Source organism: Tauraco erythrolophus, chromosome 1, assembly GCF_009769465.1.
Source record: "Tauraco erythrolophus isolate bTauEry1 chromosome 1, bTauEry1.pri, whole genome shotgun sequence".
NCBI lineage: Eukaryota > Metazoa > Chordata > Aves > Musophagiformes > Musophagidae > Tauraco > Tauraco erythrolophus.
Genome location: NC_141465.1, coordinates 13931 through 31386, shown reverse-complemented (window position 1 = coordinate 31386; position 17456 = coordinate 13931). Strand labels below are relative to the sequence as shown.

At 43.7% G+C, this 17456-nt stretch overlaps 1 protein-coding gene across 1 annotated transcript; it reads left to right on the top strand.

Annotated features, from left to right (window-relative positions):
- The first annotated feature begins 898 nt into the window (after nucleotides 1-898).
- On the top strand, nucleotides 899-17125 carry METTL16 (methyltransferase 16, RNA N6-adenosine). Its single transcript, XM_086631220.1, has 9 exons — nucleotides 899-1031; nucleotides 1470-1669; nucleotides 3981-4121; nucleotides 7569-7684; nucleotides 8435-8577; nucleotides 11703-11772; nucleotides 13551-13640; nucleotides 15729-15902; nucleotides 15996-17125. Exons 1-9 carry the CDS (start codon nucleotides 904-906, stop codon nucleotides 16623-16625), a joined length of 1692 nt encoding a protein of 563 aa, XP_086487346.1. The 5' UTR covers nucleotides 899-903; the 3' UTR covers nucleotides 16626-17125.
- The last annotated feature ends 331 nt before the right edge of the window (nucleotides 17126-17456 follow it).

Below are 17456 nucleotides of genomic sequence, written 5' to 3'. Positions count from 1 at the left end.
TATACAATGAGTCATTTTGATCTGTATTTGGCTTTTTAAGGAGGAAAATAAATAAAATGATAATACTAGGTTATACATTAATACTAATCTTACAGAGCATGTTTTTGTCTGAGGAACCGAAGCACCGTGTTAAGGCAGGAAGGACCGTTCCCGCTCCACGGATGAGAAAACTTGAGCCTTGGAAGTTCATGGCAGTCAGTGACAAAGCCAGGAACTGGAGTCAGTTTTAATTCCTGGTTTGAGGATTTGTTTTGCTCTGCCTACCTACTATTTTAATTGTGGCTTTTAAAAAACAAACAAACAAAGGAGACAGTACAAAACTCATTTTAATACACTTTCTCAATTTCTGTTCAACAAGCACAGCAGTATGATAACTACTGGAAGTGTGCGCTCTGTAGGCGGAACTGTGCTTAAAGTGGGGAAATTTCTCAGAAACCTTCGCCAGGTGTGACATCGAACCCCCGCCTTCCCCATCGAACCGCGCAGTCCATCATTTGAAGTGCCTGCCGCTCCCCCCCCGCCCGCCGCTCCTTGGTACGCCCCTGCCGCTCCCCCCCCCCCCGCCGCTCCTTGGTACGCCCCTGCCGCTCCCCCCCCGCCCGCCGCTCCTTGGTACGCCCCTGCCGCTCCCCTCCCCCCCGCCGCTTCTTGGTACGCCCCTGCCGCTCCACCCCCCCCCCCCCCCCCCGCCGCTCCTTGGTACGCCCCTGCCGCTCCACCCCCCCCGCCGCTCCTTGGTACGCCCCTGCCGCTCCCCCCCCCGCCTGCCGCTCCTTGGTACGCCCCTGCCGCTCCTCCCCCCCGCCGCTCCTTGGTACGCCCCTGCCGCTCCCCCCCCGCCTGCCGCTCCTTGGTACGCTCCAGAGGGCCGCGGTGGCTGCTGGGCCGGCCGCCCGCGCCGCCATGGCGCTGAACAAGTCCATGCACGCGCGCAACCGGTACAAGGACCGTCCGCCCGACTTCGCCGCGCTGGCCGCCAAGTACCCCGGCTTCCGGCAGCACGTGCACACCACGCTCACCGGCAGAGTGAGGTGGGCCCCGCGCGGCGGCCGGCGGCGGAGCGGCGGGAGGGCGCGTCGTGAGGGGGGGCGGGGGAGGCGCGGCCCGGCCCGGCCCGGCCCGGCCCGGCCCGGCCGCCTTCGGGGGCTGCGGAGCGGCTCCCGCCGCTTCCTCAGCCCCGCGCGGGTGTCTGCTCCCGGGGTGCGGCCAGCGAAGGGCGGCTGGCACCCGCAGCACCCATGGCACCCACTGCACTCATGGCACCCGCGGCACCCACTGCACTCATGGCACCCTCTGCACCCGCAGCACCCATGGCACCCACTGCATCCATGGCACCCGCGGCACCCACAGCACCTGCTGCACCCATTGCTCCCGTGGCACCCATTTCAACCACTGCTCCCGTGGCACCCGCTGCACTCACAGCACCCTCTGCACCTGCGGCACCAGTAACCGCTGCTCCTACCTTTCAGCCTGAATTTCAAGGACCCCGAGGCGGTGAGAGCTCTGACCTGTACCCTCCTGAAGGAGGATTTTGGGCTTACGATTGACATCCCCGTGGAGAGGCTGATCCCTACCGTTCCCTTGAGGCTCAACTACATCCACTGGGTGGAGGATCTCATCGGCCACCAGGGTGCTGCCAAGCGCGTCCTCAGGCGCGGCATCGACATAGGTACTGGGAAGGGGAAGCCCTTCCTTTCCTTATTTCCTGCCAGTGGAACTGGCCATGGACGTTTCCCTACATGTGTCCGTAGGGAAACGCGACATTTGAGAAACACGAAAGTCAGCACCGTGCTTGCCACGGTGAAACTTGCAGTCCGGCTGCACCAGCGTGTCGCCTGCTGCGCGGTGGGTGGGATTGCTCGGCACCAGCACCGGGACGGCCGTGGCAGGGAGACTTTCGCCTTTTTGCGGCCTTGAACTGGGTTGAGCTGTACAAAAATTGTGCTGCTGGTAATGCGGGCAACAGCGTCATTCTAAAGGAATTTAAAAAAAACTTTGGCAGTTCTGCTCAGTCATCAATTAGTTATATTACATTAGTAATTACTAATTTTGCTTTTGGATGACTCCACAAGAGAGTTTGTGACTTGCGTAGCAGTATTTTCTAGTGTTCCTTTTAGTAATAAAATTTCTGAGGTCTTGGGTGTATTTGAGAGATGAATGATCTGTCTTTTTTTAAGCTTTGATTTTTGTTTTTTTTTCAATGCGGATATTTTCATGAGCTAAATTGTAAAAGAGACTTAATTGGGAACCAAGGCAAATACTACCAAAGCTGCCTTTTGGTTGTAAAGATTTCCCGTATGTTGTTGAAAACTAAATATTTTTTAAACTGGACTATGGACATCCACTAAGCAGATGGATGTCACCTGTCTAAGAGCATTGCAGCTTGTTCAATTGCAATATCTGGATTATTAGACAATATTTAGATGATATCTGGATTAGATTAACGTAAACAGTTGTTCATTAGGGATGTGAATTTACCAGATGTGCACTGATGCACATGATTTTATTTTCATTAGAAATAAAAAAAGGCAGTTTCTGTAGGAGCATGGAGCTGTATTCCACGTACAGATAATAAAATTGGCATTTGGACTGTAAATTGTTGGTGATTCTGCATGAATTATTTAGAAGGCACCTGTGATGGTACATTTGAATTTAGTTCATGTCTTTTATATTTGTCAATAGAATCTTCCTTTATGATTTCTAAGGCTTGTTGTTTTCTGCCGAGAGAACCTGGAATTTCCTTTTTAACTGAAGTTTTAATGCTTGATGTTAAAATGCCGAAGTTACTGACTTCCTCAAAGCCTGAGTTCAGTAATTTTAGCTACCGTGCCAGTTTTTTCAACACTGTTTTCTTGGTGTTTGCTAGCCTGGTTTTGGTTTTTAATGGCATTTTTAAATTCCTGAAGTTTACTGACTTGCATTCTTAGCTGGATTTGTGATGGATACAGGGTTTATGTTGTCCTGCAGTGCGTGCACAGCTGTCCTCTTTTCCTAACTTTGAGACTCGTTAGCCAGCTTCTGCGCATTTGATATTAGCGTTTTTGAAAACAATTTCCATGAACTTCTTCGTGGTGTTTGGGTAAGCAGAAACAACAGATCCTTTAAGGTCTCCAGCTGTTTTAAAACCTTCGGCGTGAGTTTGCAGTGAGCTTTGATGTTCCAGCTCTGAGAAGGCAGGAAGTTATCCAAGAGGGGCAGTAAAGGAGCGCTGGAAATAAGTGCATGCTTTTGCTTGCTGACAGAGGTTGTTTGTGTTTCGGTAAGTCAGTGTAGCAGTAGACTGTCAATATGTCTCTGAACTCAAGTTTTGTGGTGGTGAGAAGTTTTTCCCTTTTCTTTTATCCATTCACTTTTACTTTAATCCTAAATTTGACTGTCATTGTTAATTGGATCACCTAGATGTGCCGTAACTATGAGAAAGAATAATGTTGTGCTAGCATGTGTTTCCTTTGTTACCAAGTTTTTATCTTTCTGGCTATCTTTTTAGATATCTTAATTGGCACCCCTGTTTCTTTGATTGTTTTAAGACATTAGGGAGAAACAGTCTGATGGAACAGGATTTTTTTTTTTGTGATTACTGTGTGCATCAAAGTAAATTATTTGGGGTAGATAACAGAAAAATGCAGAAGAGAGTTATATGTGATAGGTTTTTTTGGTAAAAACAGAATATATTTGACTTTCACTATGTAGATTAATCACTGTCATGTAGAAAAAGCGTAGCTTAAAAAGAAGATGATCATTTACTAGAAAATTTATTCTGGATTATGAAATTCTTGGTTTTATTAAAAGTGCATCTTTGTCAATGTTGTACTTCAAATGAAGAAGATAAAGTTCACTAAAGAACTTTAGAGTAGTAGATAATCAGTAATCAACGTTTTCTTGAAATTAGTTCTTGTTGTAAAAAGTACGTAGTTAACAGCCGTGCTGTGTCTAACACCAGAGACTTATTTTGCCTTTCTCCTGGCTTTTTCTTTCTGCAGGGACAGGAGCATCTTGCATATACCCGTTACTTGGGGCAACTTTGAATGGCTGGTATTTTCTTGCCACAGAAGTGGATGATATGTGCTTCAATTATGCCAAGAAGAATGTGGAACAGAATAACTTGTCTGATCTTATAAAAGGTACGGTGGAATAAGGTATTTAGTAGCATACAAACTTTGTGACCTATTTTGGCCTTGTTCAGTGGTGTACCAGAATCCGTGTTCCTGCCGAATACACGCTCAGTTGTTTTTACTGAAGCAGAATGTTTATTAAGGTCCATGTGTGCTTAAGCCAGAAACTCGCAGCTTGTCTGGAATGGAATGTGTGGATAGGGAACTATTTTTCCTTATGAAAATCTGAAAGTTAAACTTCACCCTGGGGTGCTTTCCCCTCTCTGTCTTCTTTGTCTTTTACTGAAGTATTTCTTAGAGTTCGTTCTGTTGCTGCTGCAAGGAGACGTGGATGCACCCCTCAGTAATTCTCATCATGCTGCCACACATAGGCATCTTGTGCAGAGAGAGTCCTTCCTCCTGGTTTCTGAATGAGGTCCTAACCATACCTGTGGTGGTAGTAGCAGTATCCCAGACTTGGTCTGTGGATGAGCTTGGGAAATTTTCTGTAGGAACTCAGTATACTAAAAAGCAGGCCCGTTATTCAGCTCTGAAAGAGAAACTTGAGTTCTGCTGGAATTGGTAGCATCCTTTTTACCAAAATATTGTTATCTTGGTCTGTCCTCTGTGTCAGTCTTGAAGATCCAGGACTTGATGTGGGCAACAATGAAAGTTTACTGTTACTGCTGCCATCATAGGATTTTTAGTGGTCTGGTGATGTTTCACTAAACTGGAAAGACCTCTGGCAAAGAAAAATGCCTCATGTGAAGCTGTTGTGCCAGAGATGGTAAGCTGGAGTAAATGACTGACTGCTGTTGGGCAGAGTCACGGGCAAGGGACCACTGGTGGTACCCATAGCCAGACACTGCCTGGGAATCATCCACTTTACCACTTTTTAGTTCCTGGACCTGAATTGTTCAGCTAGAGCTGAGCATACTGCTGTAGATAGTAACTTGTTTGGCAAAGCATTTTGGAGTCATATTAGAAATTGTTCTGTACCTCTGTTTTTTTAAAAAAAAACCCACTCTTTTTGTCGTATTCTGAGAGTCTGTCTTGGAATTTTTGCCAAATAGTTTCATTTGTTGTTCTAGCTTCAGTGAATAAAAATAATTCAGTGATAGTAAAAACAGCAGTAATGCTGTGATGGTTTACTAATTGCGTCATAGCATCTTTCTTCTCAGAGGAAAGAAAACTAACGTTTTTTAACTGAAAGTGAAATACTGTTTGCAGTAACTTTCTTCCAAAGGGAATCTTCTATATGTGTAAACTGATAAACCTGGAGATTGATGGTAAATGCTAAAAGAAATTACATGGTGTACTGAGTTGTACATCTGAGTTGTGCTTCTGTTTTACTGGAATGGGATGATGGCCAGAATTTGTCTGCTGGTATTTAATGAATAAATAAATAAATCAATCAGTACCCTGTATGTAATGGTAGGTTAAGAGATTTTCAACAGCTTGGACTCTGGAAGTTTTCAAACTACTTGCAAAGTAACTTAGGATTGCCTTGTGACATGATTACTACATTGTTTACTTCCTGATTGTTGTATTTGCTTTCTTATTTCCAAATAAAATCACATACTGTCAATTAAATATCTAGCTATGTAGGTGGAGTATGGTTTAACGAGTTCTTTGATGTCATCTTCTGAGTAACTTTGCAGTAATGTTAGAAAGTAGGTACAACGGACCACGTGTTGCTGCTCAGATTAACGTGGTCTTTTCGCAGAGCTCTGCTTGTCTCAGCCCTGCTGTCTGCTTTCTCTACTGTGAAAACAAACTCCGTGATTTTTCATTTTTCTTTTTTCCTTCTTTTACTTTTGCCTCCTCCATAACATTGAAAAGAATATTGCTAACAAGAAAGACAGTGAAATACTCCGATAACCGTGGGCTGGATATTCCAGACACGTGAGTGAGTATCTCCTCTGTGTGCAGCAGCAGCTGCTGGGTTGCACCTGAGTGCCAAAAGCAGCGCACTGCGCCGCGGCTGGAGATGCTGTGTGGTCTGTCCTGTGAAAACTGTCGGTCCAACTGAGGCAGTGCCTGGCTGAAGAACTTCGGGGTTTGACTGCGTTGTGTAATTGGAATTAGTAATTTGTATTTAGTGATCTGTAATTAGTAATTACTAATTTTATTGGTTTACTATTTTTTAATGTTATAAGGGAAGCAGGGGAACTGATATCTGTCAAGATAAGAAAGTGTCACACTTTAATGTCAACAATTTTAAATGTGAACAACTTAATATAAGGAGAAATGCTAAGTGTTTAACTGAGAAATTTAAGATTGTGAAACAGGGAACCATGTGTTAATGTATTTTTAAAATGAACTATCCTATTCTCAGAGGATTTAAAATTTGTTTACCTCTTGACTATAAATTTCTGTACTCTGAAATGCTCGTGCCTTACAGAACTGCAGCTTTAAAGTCGGTGGGTGTTCTAGGTATTACTCTTGCTGTAGATAATGTGAACTTTGGTAATTGCCTGCTACCCTAACGATTTTGTGTTCTTAGGATGATGATAAACCGTAGTAGTAAATGTTAGGAAGAGAGGTGTGCCTTCTGCCTCTGTTGTGAAATAGTCTTCATTCTGTGTGCATTATCCGTGAGTTTCAGGACTGGTAAAGGCTGCCAGAAGTCCTGCTTGTGATAATCTTTATACATACTTTAACTGGACTTCATCCGTATTTAAATTCCTGCTCCTTGGGCTGGAGTTCCTGTGGTCTTCAGAAGATGCATGACAGGACTTGACCACGATTTCCAAGGGAATTATGTAGCCTTTGGGGAAAGACAGTGGAGATGTATGTGGGATGTTGCCTTCATCCTTGTGATGGGTAATAAAAAGTCAGCGGACTCAAGTAAGCAGAAGGTTTGTCCAGAAAGGAAGTCTAATCTTTTCCTTCCATTGCGATTCGTCTCAGTCGTATGAGACTACAGTTCCCGTGCAGGATGCGGGGTGTCGCTAAGGCGGCCGGTCTGGTTTGTTGTAAGATGAGATTTAGAGCTAATCTTGTGCTGTGTGACTGCAGTGGAGATGGCTTTGGCTTTGTCTTTCTTACCTCTGCGCTCTAGCAAAAACAAGAGGTTTTTCCTGTCTTTAAAAAAATTGGTTAGACTGGAATTTCTTTTATCTCTCAGGAGCCTGTGGGGTGATTAACTGACACTCGTGTTCATTTTTGAAAAGGCTTAAAGTGAATTTGTAGTTGCATCAGAGAACTCGGTATAACTGGAGCAGTTCCTATTGTTTCAACCAGACTCATGTGATTCTGCTACTGTGCATAAGCACACAAGCTGTTTGTGTGCTTCTCCTTAACCTGAAATCTTTATTTGCATGCTGATATTTGTTACATTTTTTTTTTTTGAGAAAGTATTTTTCAGAAAGTACAGTTTTTATACAATACAGTGTTTCAAGAAACACCGAATGTAAATGGTGTGCTAGATAAAATATGAAGTTCCTTACTGACCAAATTCTTGTTTTCTGTTAGTGGTTAAGGTACCACAGAAGACTCTTCTAATGGATGCACTAAAAGAAGAATCCGAGATCGTTTACGATTTCTGCATGTGCAACCCTCCCTTTTTTGCCAACCAGCTGGAAGCAAAAGTAAGTTAACAAACTAAATGTTACATGTACCTGGGTGTTGAGTGAGTGGGAGGATAGCTACGATTTAACCTCTTCCCTTGGGAAAGGTTGAGTGGAAAATCCCCAATCATTATGAAATGGCATTTAAGTCCTCTCCCTCCCCAGCCCAAAAGGAGTTTTGAAAAACTTAACTGTTACCCTTCCTCAAGTGGGGGATGACATGTAGAATTTTTTTACAAGTTCTTACTGTCTTAGAGAATTAGTGTGGCAAGTAGACAGCTAATAAATCTGAAATCAGGTGCCCGTTGCATAACAGTGGTACAGAGGAATTAGTTTCTGGCATCGTGCCTGTCTGTGTTTTTCATTTCCTTAGTGGTTTGGACAATGTCATACAGCTCAGAACAAGTTCTTGCAATACTCACTGAATATAGTCAGAAACTTAATTCTGTAATACAGGGCAGTAGAAAAAAAGATTGAAGCCTTGAAATTAAACACTATAGATTGTAATGCATGTAACCAGCATGTCTTACGTGAGTTGGAACCACATATTTTGTATTAGCAGGACACTGTTACCTAGGTTTGAGATTGTAGGAAATTCACTCAGTTATGCTTATTTTGAACATATCTTTGTCTATTATCCATGATTCTGATGGGGGAAAGATAACTAGAGGTGGTGACACTTGCTACCCGCTGAAGATTGCGGCGGAAGCAGTGTACAAAGCAGCCTAACTTTTCATTAAATGCTCATCTCAAATGTTCTTTTTTGTCCAGGGAGTGAATTCTCGAAATCCACGGCGTCCCCCTCCCAGTTCTGTAAATACAGGAGGGATCACAGAAATCATGGCTGAGGGGGGAGAACTAGAATTTGTCAAAAGAATTATTCATGATAGTCTACAACTTAAAAAGAGGTTACGGTAAGTGCTTTGTTCCAGTTAAATAAAAAAAAAACACCTTTGTTTTCTGCTTCTTTCACAGAAATCATGTGAAAGTGATATTTTAAGTACGGAACGTAGCTGTGGTCCAGTGGTGTCTGGTTTGTTTAATGGTACATACCCATCAGTAATTAGTCTCATTTATGTAAAATTAGTTGTTCCTAAGCGTCAATTGCAACTCGTCGTTTGAGCTGTTTAAAGGCGGAGGGCAAAAAAAGCCTGTGCCAGTGACACTTGTGGCTTGCAGCTAAATTAGCACACAGACTTGCCTGCAGCAGCAGTCAGAGGTGGTTCGTGAGGGCATCTGGGATGGGAGGGTGTATGACATTGCCTAGCTATCTGTTCGTTACCTAGAAGTTTCTATCTTTTCCTGGTGGAATTTTGGTAACTGGCAGTTTTGCCTCCTAAGGGGCACTGTTGTACCGAGTGCTGTCTTGGGTGAACATCAGCTGCAGTAGAAACCATAGCGAGACCTTCTGTTGAACAGGACAAACAGCTGGCACATCTCCAGTGTTTTGACTATCAGACCTTCACTTCCCCAGTGTTACACGTTATTCCTCTGGCTTGTCTGGAAGATTCCTTCAGGGTGTTTTTTTAACATCCTTCTAAAATATAGCTGCCAAAATTTTATGTGTGTGTTACCACACCTTCATTAGTGGCCTAAGTGAAGGAAATACAGCCTGCCTTTTATACATTCAAGAAGTGGTTTTCATTCTGTTTAGACCCTTCTAGGCAGAGCATTGCATTAGAATCTCATCTTCATCTACATAATACCAAAATTTTTCTTTAGAATGTTTGTTTTCTAATAATGGGCCTGAAAAAAAAGAAGAATATATTCAGTTTTTGAAAAAACAAGACAAAGTGAAACTGCATTTGGCTCTGTTAAAAGTGCTTCTGTCTTGTAGTGGTTTGAAGAAAAAAAAGTTGAGGTTTGCGTAGGTTGCAGTTCACCAAACCTTGAAACATGGTGGTTTGGGTTTTTTTTTTAATGTTCTTCTTTTATCTGTCACCCACCAAATCTTATAAAAAGGGGATGGGTAGTATGGCAGAGTGATAAAATAGAGGTTTTGATGTTCAGAAGTGGTTAGAAGCCAGAAGAATTAAACTTTTGAGAAGTTTTAGCGATCTTGTTTGTGCCAGCAAGGACACTGGAAAACGACTGGTCTTCCTGTCGAACTTTGTAGGTAGAGTGTTATTTTAGGCTGGTTGCTGCAGACTTTTAGGTGTGTTTGCTCTTACGTGTGTCTAAAATTTAGTGATTTTTCAAAACTAAATATGAGCTGAAACAATTATTCTGCATTTAGTCGGTGATACAATGCTTGAGGGGAGGCGGGTCAGGGAGGAAGTGATGGTATATCCGTATATGTTTTAAATGCTCTTCCACTTGCAGCTGGATGGGTTTATCCTGTGTACGTATTCTTTCTGGTATGTCGTGATTTTATTCCACCAGTGTAGTTTCCGCAGGAGCACGTGGTGTGCTGTGCGAAGTGCTGTCATCTGGAAAGCACGTGTACGCAGTTGAGGACTTAATTGGTTCTGTGAGGTGGGGGCAGGGGATGCATCCGTGAAGACTTCTGGAAATGCAGTGGCAACGTCGTGTTGGGTGCCGGATGGTGCCTGTAGACCCTAGGGAAACACCTGTGGTGAAGCTGCTGTTGGACCACCTTGAAAGGAGCGGCAAATGTGGTAGAGACTGACTGTTACTCTCAGGGCAGGAAGTCTTTGCCAGGAAAAGGTGATGTGGAATTGTGAGGAATGCATTGTTCCTCTATTCCTGCTCTTGGCAACACCGTTCCTCTGGGAAAGAGGAGGGTGTCTCTTGGTCCGACAAGCGGACAGCGTAAGGCATGGAACGTACCCACATGCGAGCTGTTTGTTGTATTTAGGAAAAATAAGCTCTGTGTGTTTGAGGGATAGGAATGGTTCAGTTTGCGGTTTTGGATAAACTACCTTGGAGAATCTGTTACAGAAAGAACAGTTTACCTAAAGTACTGTTTCCTGTTTTGTTAGAGAGAAGGTTTGGCAAATCTACCAAAGGGCGTGAGTAATGAACAAACTGCTAATAGAGGCTTCCCTGGGCCAGGAGATGATCTTGATTTATTTACCCTTCATCCCTACTTCAGCTAGGAGTTGCAAGTTCAGTATTTTGTAATTTTGGGAAAGATGTGTGTTTTAGTTTTGCAGGAAACTTTGGAGTTTAATTAAAGTGTTGCTGCATATATTAATTCTGTATATTGCATTATACAGGAAATCAGTTTAAATACTTGTACCTTAGTAGCACTGATACAATTTTTTTTTTTTTTACAGTTTACAGTATATTTAATTTGTATATGTGAGCAATTTAAAGTGCTTATCTTCAATGTAGATGCATAGTATGTCTTGAGGAAACTGTCCCTTGATAACAGGGAACTCTAATTTTTGTACTTCAGGACATAATATTTATGAATAACCCTTTTGGATCTAGTCACCAAAAACTATGGAAGAGAGGGTTCTAGAGCTCTAATAGTAATTTAGGCAAAGAACAGAGGTATAATGTTTGGAGATGTTGGAGATGTGGAGCTGGATGGAAGGATAAGCTCCACTAGAAGTGGGAAAATATATTTCTTTCCTTTTTTTTTCCTGTTTGTTTCCTCATGAAATATGGGTTAGGTGATGGAAACCTGGATAACGAGTTACGAATGAGCAGAAGGGGTAGTCAGTAGGTCTGCTTCTGAGGCACAAATGCTTGTCAATAGTTGAATATTCCTTTTTATTCTGATTCATTCTCCAAATAAAGTGGAGAAATTAAAACAAATTATTGTAAGGGATAACATCTTCCACATAACTAAAATCACTCTTTGAAACAAGATTCTTGGTTGTTTAGACGTTCTTTTGATAATAATCTTAACATATTTCCTAGAAACTCAACCGATCTGTCTGTGGGCCTTCTGTTCAGATTGGTGTTGTACTATGTCCTCGTCTCAGTTCAAGAGCGTGATTAGTTTGTTGTTGTTTTGTTTTTAAATCTATTGTTCTTGCAGGTTTCTGATTCAAGTATTTTTTTCTGGTAGTTGCCGTTTTCAGTTGATTTGTATTTGTAAAATGCTTTGTTAATGTGGTGTTTGCAGATGGTACAGTTGCATGTTGGGGAAGAAATGCAGTTTAGCACCGTTGAAAGAGGAACTTCGAATCCAGGGGGTGAGTTCGTATATAGCACATCTGTGTGATCTATGCAATGTGTACTGTGTTTCGATGCGTGGGGGTAATTATTATTGAATGATTTTTCTGAGTTTTTATTTACAGTCATAAACTGTGATTCCTTGTTAGGGAAGCACTCAAAGCAGTTGAGATTTAATTATTGTAGATTCAAAGCTGATAGATAAGTAGCACCTATCATCTCCAGATTTTTGTCTTTTATTACATGTAGAAGCATATCTTCTTCCGTTCTAGAACATATAGGGTTTCTGCTCTAAAATAGCCTTAACAGGGCTGTTGTAGGGGAAAAAAAAAATTGTACCTGTCTTTCCTCTTAGATAACATGAAATCTAGCAATTTGTTTGATAAAAGAAATGGCAACATTACTTAAATAGCAGCATTGTTTTGTTTTTATTCAATTCTGGCACCAAGTAAAATTAAACCTTGTGCTGCCGTTCTAGTGCAAGAAGGCTGTGCAAAGGACTTTTTTATGGCTTTCTGGAGGAAGCGTAGTCTTCTCCAATTTCCATACAAAGAAAATGATTGTGAGATCTGTCCTTGTACATGGTGGAGAGTGGAAGAAAAGAGAATACGTGGTGAAATCAGTTCCCAGAAAGATGAACTACAGGCCATAGGGAATCTGCAGACTCAGTGCCAAGAGCAGATGCTGGGCTGGGCACCAGATTTCAAGTATCTGACTTTCTTCCCCGTCCTTGAACTGTTGCACATCAGTCTTAGTAAAACCTTGTGAACTTGCATAGAAAAGCTGAGGTTTCCTTCTGTGTTTTTCTTGATATTACCAATTCCATTTTGTTCAGGTTTGTAATCTTTGTTGTATCAGAGCTGGGAATACGTTGATCGTAACCAAGCACATAGCAGGTTCAGGTTAGGATGCAGCATAAATGTTCCAGAAAGTCCACTCATTGTTCAGACTGTCTTGACATTTGCTGTATTTACTGGAAATTTTGATAGAATTAGGGATCCAAAGGTGGGAAAAATTCTAGGATAGAGACACCTTTTCCTCTCTCTTTTTGAAGACATTTCTCAAAAGTAACAGATTTCTCCACCCCACCTCCTTGCCTTCTGTGCAGACCTGGGGCTTATGCTCTGGAGTTGATGGTAATTCACAGTCGGGTAGGATGCTTGATATTTATCCTTGCTAGTATTTAGCACGTTCTCCATACCATACATAAGTGCCTTACAGCATCTATGCGTGGAAAGTCTAGAAAACACTAACACCTGAGTTTTAGATTTAAAGGCAGTGTAAGTTCAGACTCGATTTTTGGGGGGCAAAGAAGTGTTTCTGGGCACATTTCTGCCATCTGCACACAAGTGAGTGGCTTGGCTTCCCAGCCCTTCGCTGCCTTTGTTCTGTGTTCCTTTGCTACCGCAATGGCTTCAGTATCCTAATGTGGAACAGGAGCAGGTTCTGAACAGGGAGAAAGGATGTGCTTTTTGCAGAATCAGAATGCAAATTAGTGCTGTGGGTGTGCTGGATCGCCGTACAAAAGGGTCACGTTGTGTGCTGCTGAACGTGGAGCTCTGAAAGGGCACAGATGTGGCAGAGCAGAGATGGGAAATCCTGGGCACCAGTACCAGGCATGGCACTAACCAGCTTCAAGTGGCACTGCCACTTGGAAAGAATGGAAAGAATCTCCATTTCTGTCATCAGAAAATAAATCTATACTAACTCTGTAATTTTTTAAAATTTGAAGACGTGTGCAGGAAAACAATGTAGTTTATTAATATGAAATGAAATTTTGTGTTGCTTCTTTGCATAGGTTCCTAAAGTGACTCATACTGAGTTCTGTCAAGGACGCACCATGAGATGGGCACTGGCGTGGAGTTTCTATGATGATGTACAAGTACCTGTAAGTAGCTTAATTTTGGTTTGCTTGTGATTCTCTGTGCCCCTTATTTGAGGAAGGGCCTGATGAGCTATAACTGTTGTGAAACAAATTGTCCTCCTTCAGACTGGAACGTTGGATGTGCTGGGCTCTATGGACAGTAGGATTTCTTACCTGGCTGCCAGTCTGTTAGCAGCTGTGATGCACAAATGACTTATGCTTACAGAGGAAAAAAGAAGCCTGTGCAGAAACTTCGTGTGGGTTTCAGTGAAAGTAAGGGTTGCTTGTAACATTCTCCAAATAGCAGTTGAGTAGTTGTCGTGGTTTTAGGCTGATCCAGCAACTAAAACTCACACAGTCTCTCCTTCTCCAGTAAAGTAGAGAGGAGAAAAAAAAAAATAAAGGGACTGAGGGTTGAGACAAGAACAGAGGGAGCACCCACCAACCATGGTCCCGGGCAAAACAGACTGGGCTTTCTTAAAGCAAAACAGTTTATTAATGGTTACTTAGAAGGACAAAGGGAAACAAAACCGATTACTCGAGAGGACAGAAAGAAACAAAACCAGATCTTAAAACCGACACCTTCCCCCCCCTTTCCTTTTCCTCCCGGCTCTACCTCCTCCCCCCGGCAGCACAGGGGGCAGGGACTGGGGGGGTGCAGGTCAGTTCATTCCGTGCTGTTACTGCTGCTTCTTTCTTAAAGGAGGAGGTGTCCTTACACCCTTTTCCCCTGCTCCAATGGATCTCCTACCCACGAGGAAAAATCCACAAACTTCTCCAGCGTGAGTCCAGCCCACAAGAAACAATCCTTCCCCACAGATTGCCCCAGTGTGGGCTTTACCACAGTCTCGGGTACTTAGGGAGCTGTAGCCACTCGCTCCGGCGTGGGTCGTCACGCAGACTCCAGATGCCTCTCTGCCTTGCCGTGCCCCCAACACGACCATCCTCAGGCTCAGGCATCTTCCTTCCACGGGCTGTGAATGGGTCTCTGCTCCACCGAGGCCGTCCTGGTTGCAGGGGGGCCACCTGCCATCTCACCACCAGCCGTAGGGGAAACTCGGCTCCGGCACCTCCTCCGGCTCCATCCTCACTGACCTGCTGTCGATGCAGCTGTTTCTCTCAGATCTCAGTCCTCTCCAGGTGAACTCAGCCCAGTGGGCACCCCGGGAGTGGGGTGCCCCTGAGTTCCCCAGCTGGCTCCGCCGCCGCCATTCTCCGTGGGCGGCGCCAGCCCGACGCAGGCAGCTGCCCGGCCGGGAGCCAGGGAGAGGGGGCAGTGCCCTCCTCCCTTCTTTCCTCGCTCCTGGGCAAAGCACCTTTTCCGGTTCCTTTGTGCTGACTTAAATAGGGCAATTCGCAGAGGCGCCCTATTGGCTCAACCCCGAGGGGGATGGCAGTCTGATCTGGTGGCCAGAACTAAGCCTGACCCGGTTCCAAAACTGGGGAGGTTGCAGGGAGCAAAACCCCTCTCCTGCCACCAGAACCCCCACCCCCTCCACATCAAGCCATGACAGTAGTATTAAAAATGTGCTAAGTTTGGGGCTAGATTTGAACTTTAAGCTTCCCTCTGAGAACTTGGTTTTAATTTACCAAATAGATTCTGTTGGTAATAGATGTGAACGTGTCTAGCTGAGACTTGTCAACACAAGCGTAAGTGGAGCTCGTTCACCTGAACTAATGTGAGGTGGTCGCTTTTTTGGATACAGATGTACATGTACTCTAAGATAGGTGTAGACAAGAACCAACCTTACAGAAGATGCAGGTAAACCTTCAGTGAACTTGGATCAAAATGTGGATATTGGCACTTGACCTCTGCTCCCAAGAACAGCTGCACTTTCTCAGCTCACAGAGAGCTAATAGTTTGAAGGAACCAGTGAAGCTTTTTGCCCAACATCTGAAGATAAACTCCCTCTGTCCATCAGGCTGGCATAAAGTGTGTGATCCTGTTAGCTGTTTTTAATCTGAAACTCTCTGGAGTGAAGTGAAATTCAGGCCACGCCAATGACTGTTTAGTGGCTTACGTTGTACTCTTAATCCTCGTTTCGTCAAAGTACAAAAGTCGTCCCACTAATTCTGCATAGCATTTTAATTTTTTTTTCTTTCTTCTTCTAGTCACCTCCCTCTAAAAGAAGAAAATTAGAAAAACCACGAAAACCAATTACATTTATAGTCTTGGCTTCTACAGTCAAAGAGTTATCCATCAAAGCTGCAGCTATGGGCTGGGATGCTGTAGAGGCTATTGCTGTGGTTAGAGCCTGGGTAGAGAAGATTCTCACTGATCTGAAGGTACAGTATGAAGTATTATGTGTTCAAACAACATCCTACTTGAAAGTGTAACCGTGAGAGGATAGTATAAAGTTGTGCTGTTTTCTGCAACAGGTTCAGCATAAACATGTTCCCTGTGGAAAAGATGAAGTTAGCCTGTTTGTGACTGCCGTTGAAAACTCCTGGATTCATTTGAGGAGAAAGAAACGAGAGAGAACAAGGCAATTACGAGAACTTCCTCGAGCTTCTGAAGATACTCTGCAAGCAATGGAAGAGGGAAAAAACAGCCAGAAGAGTGTGAGCAACAATTTGGACTGTGAAAACCCCAAGACTGAAGACTCTGAAATGGGGTTTATGGCACCTGATGAGGATGTCCACTTGACCGCAGGTGACGAGCTCACGGAAGAATCTGCTGCCAAACAACAACACAGTGAGCATGTGGAGGAGGAGGAGGAGGAGGTGGAGACAGAAACGAAGCAGGGAGAAACATCACTTGGCAGAGGTTCCAGTAATGCAAAGGAAGAAGCTTGCCCTTCAGAGGAAGCTAGCAATTTGGCAGGTGAAAAAGAACAAAGTCCCAAAGAAGCTAGTAGATGTTTTCTCTTTAAGTGTTTAATGAATGTGAAAAAAGAAGGAAATGATTTGTTAGTAGAAATGCACTGGGTTGAAGGACAGAACAGAGACTTGATGAACCAGCTGTGCACGTACTTACGGAACCAAATTCTTCGACTGGTGGCTAGTTAGTCCTTTATCCTACTTTGGTAAAGTCAATCCTCAATTTTTTTAAACTATTTTTAATGGATTAAAATTTTCAGTTTGCAAAACCTGTTTTTTTCCTCTTGAAAAAAAAAAAAAAGTCCTCTTTACTATTTTAAATAGCTTTTTCAAAGCTTCAGGGAGTGCCTGAAGTGTGCTCCATTGGACATGAAGTGATGGGCAGGTAATAGATTTTGTGCTGCGGTTGTAAAAGTACATGTTAAAGTGAAACACGTCTATGCTGTGACTTTCACATATCAACAGTGCTTATTCTGGTCTGTTTCCTGATGCAATAGAATTATAGATTGTTACTAAGTAGAAATCTTTACTGAAATATTTTCTTCAATGTTTTTGCTGTTGTAATGCAAGAAATGGTTATAGCCTGCTGTGGGAATCGTTTTCTGCAGCACGCCTCTCTCCCCTTTAACGCGTTTAACCTTTGGCCTACAGAGGGGCAAGATGGGTACCTCTGGAAAGTGTCAATTCATTAAAATAATCATTTTGGAAAAAAACGGGCCTTGTACTTTTCTGGTGCTTGGGCTTTGCAACGCAGAAGAGCCCACGGGTAGCATGGGGGTTTGTGAACTTTGGTTTGACAACAGCCCAAGCGCTCCGAGCCGCTCGGTTTAACGAGGATTTGACGGTGCTGAGCGTGAGACCGCTCCTTGCCCTGGCTCAAGGGTAACGGTCTGAAAGGACGGACGGATTTTGCCTCGGTTTATCTGACTGGCGTGGGAGCTGGCGCCCAGCGCGGCGGGCCCGAAGTGCCCGCGGCAGCACGGAGACGGGCACAGCAGCTGTGGCTGCAGGGGCGCGGCG

Bases quoted from the DNA above. Each gene is read 5' to 3' on its own strand.
- METTL16 (XM_086631220.1), top strand. From the start codon at position 904: ATGGCGCTGAACAAGTCCATGCACGCGCGCAACCGGTACAAGGACCGT. The intron at 8,578-11,702 runs GTAAGTGCTTTG...TGGTGTTTGCAG, and splicing joins CAACTTAAAAAGAGGTTACG to ATGGTACAGTTGCATGTTGG. The intron at 13,641-15,728 runs GTAAGTAGCTTA...TTCTTCTTCTAG, and splicing joins ATGATGATGTACAAGTACCT to TCACCTCCCTCTAAAAGAAG.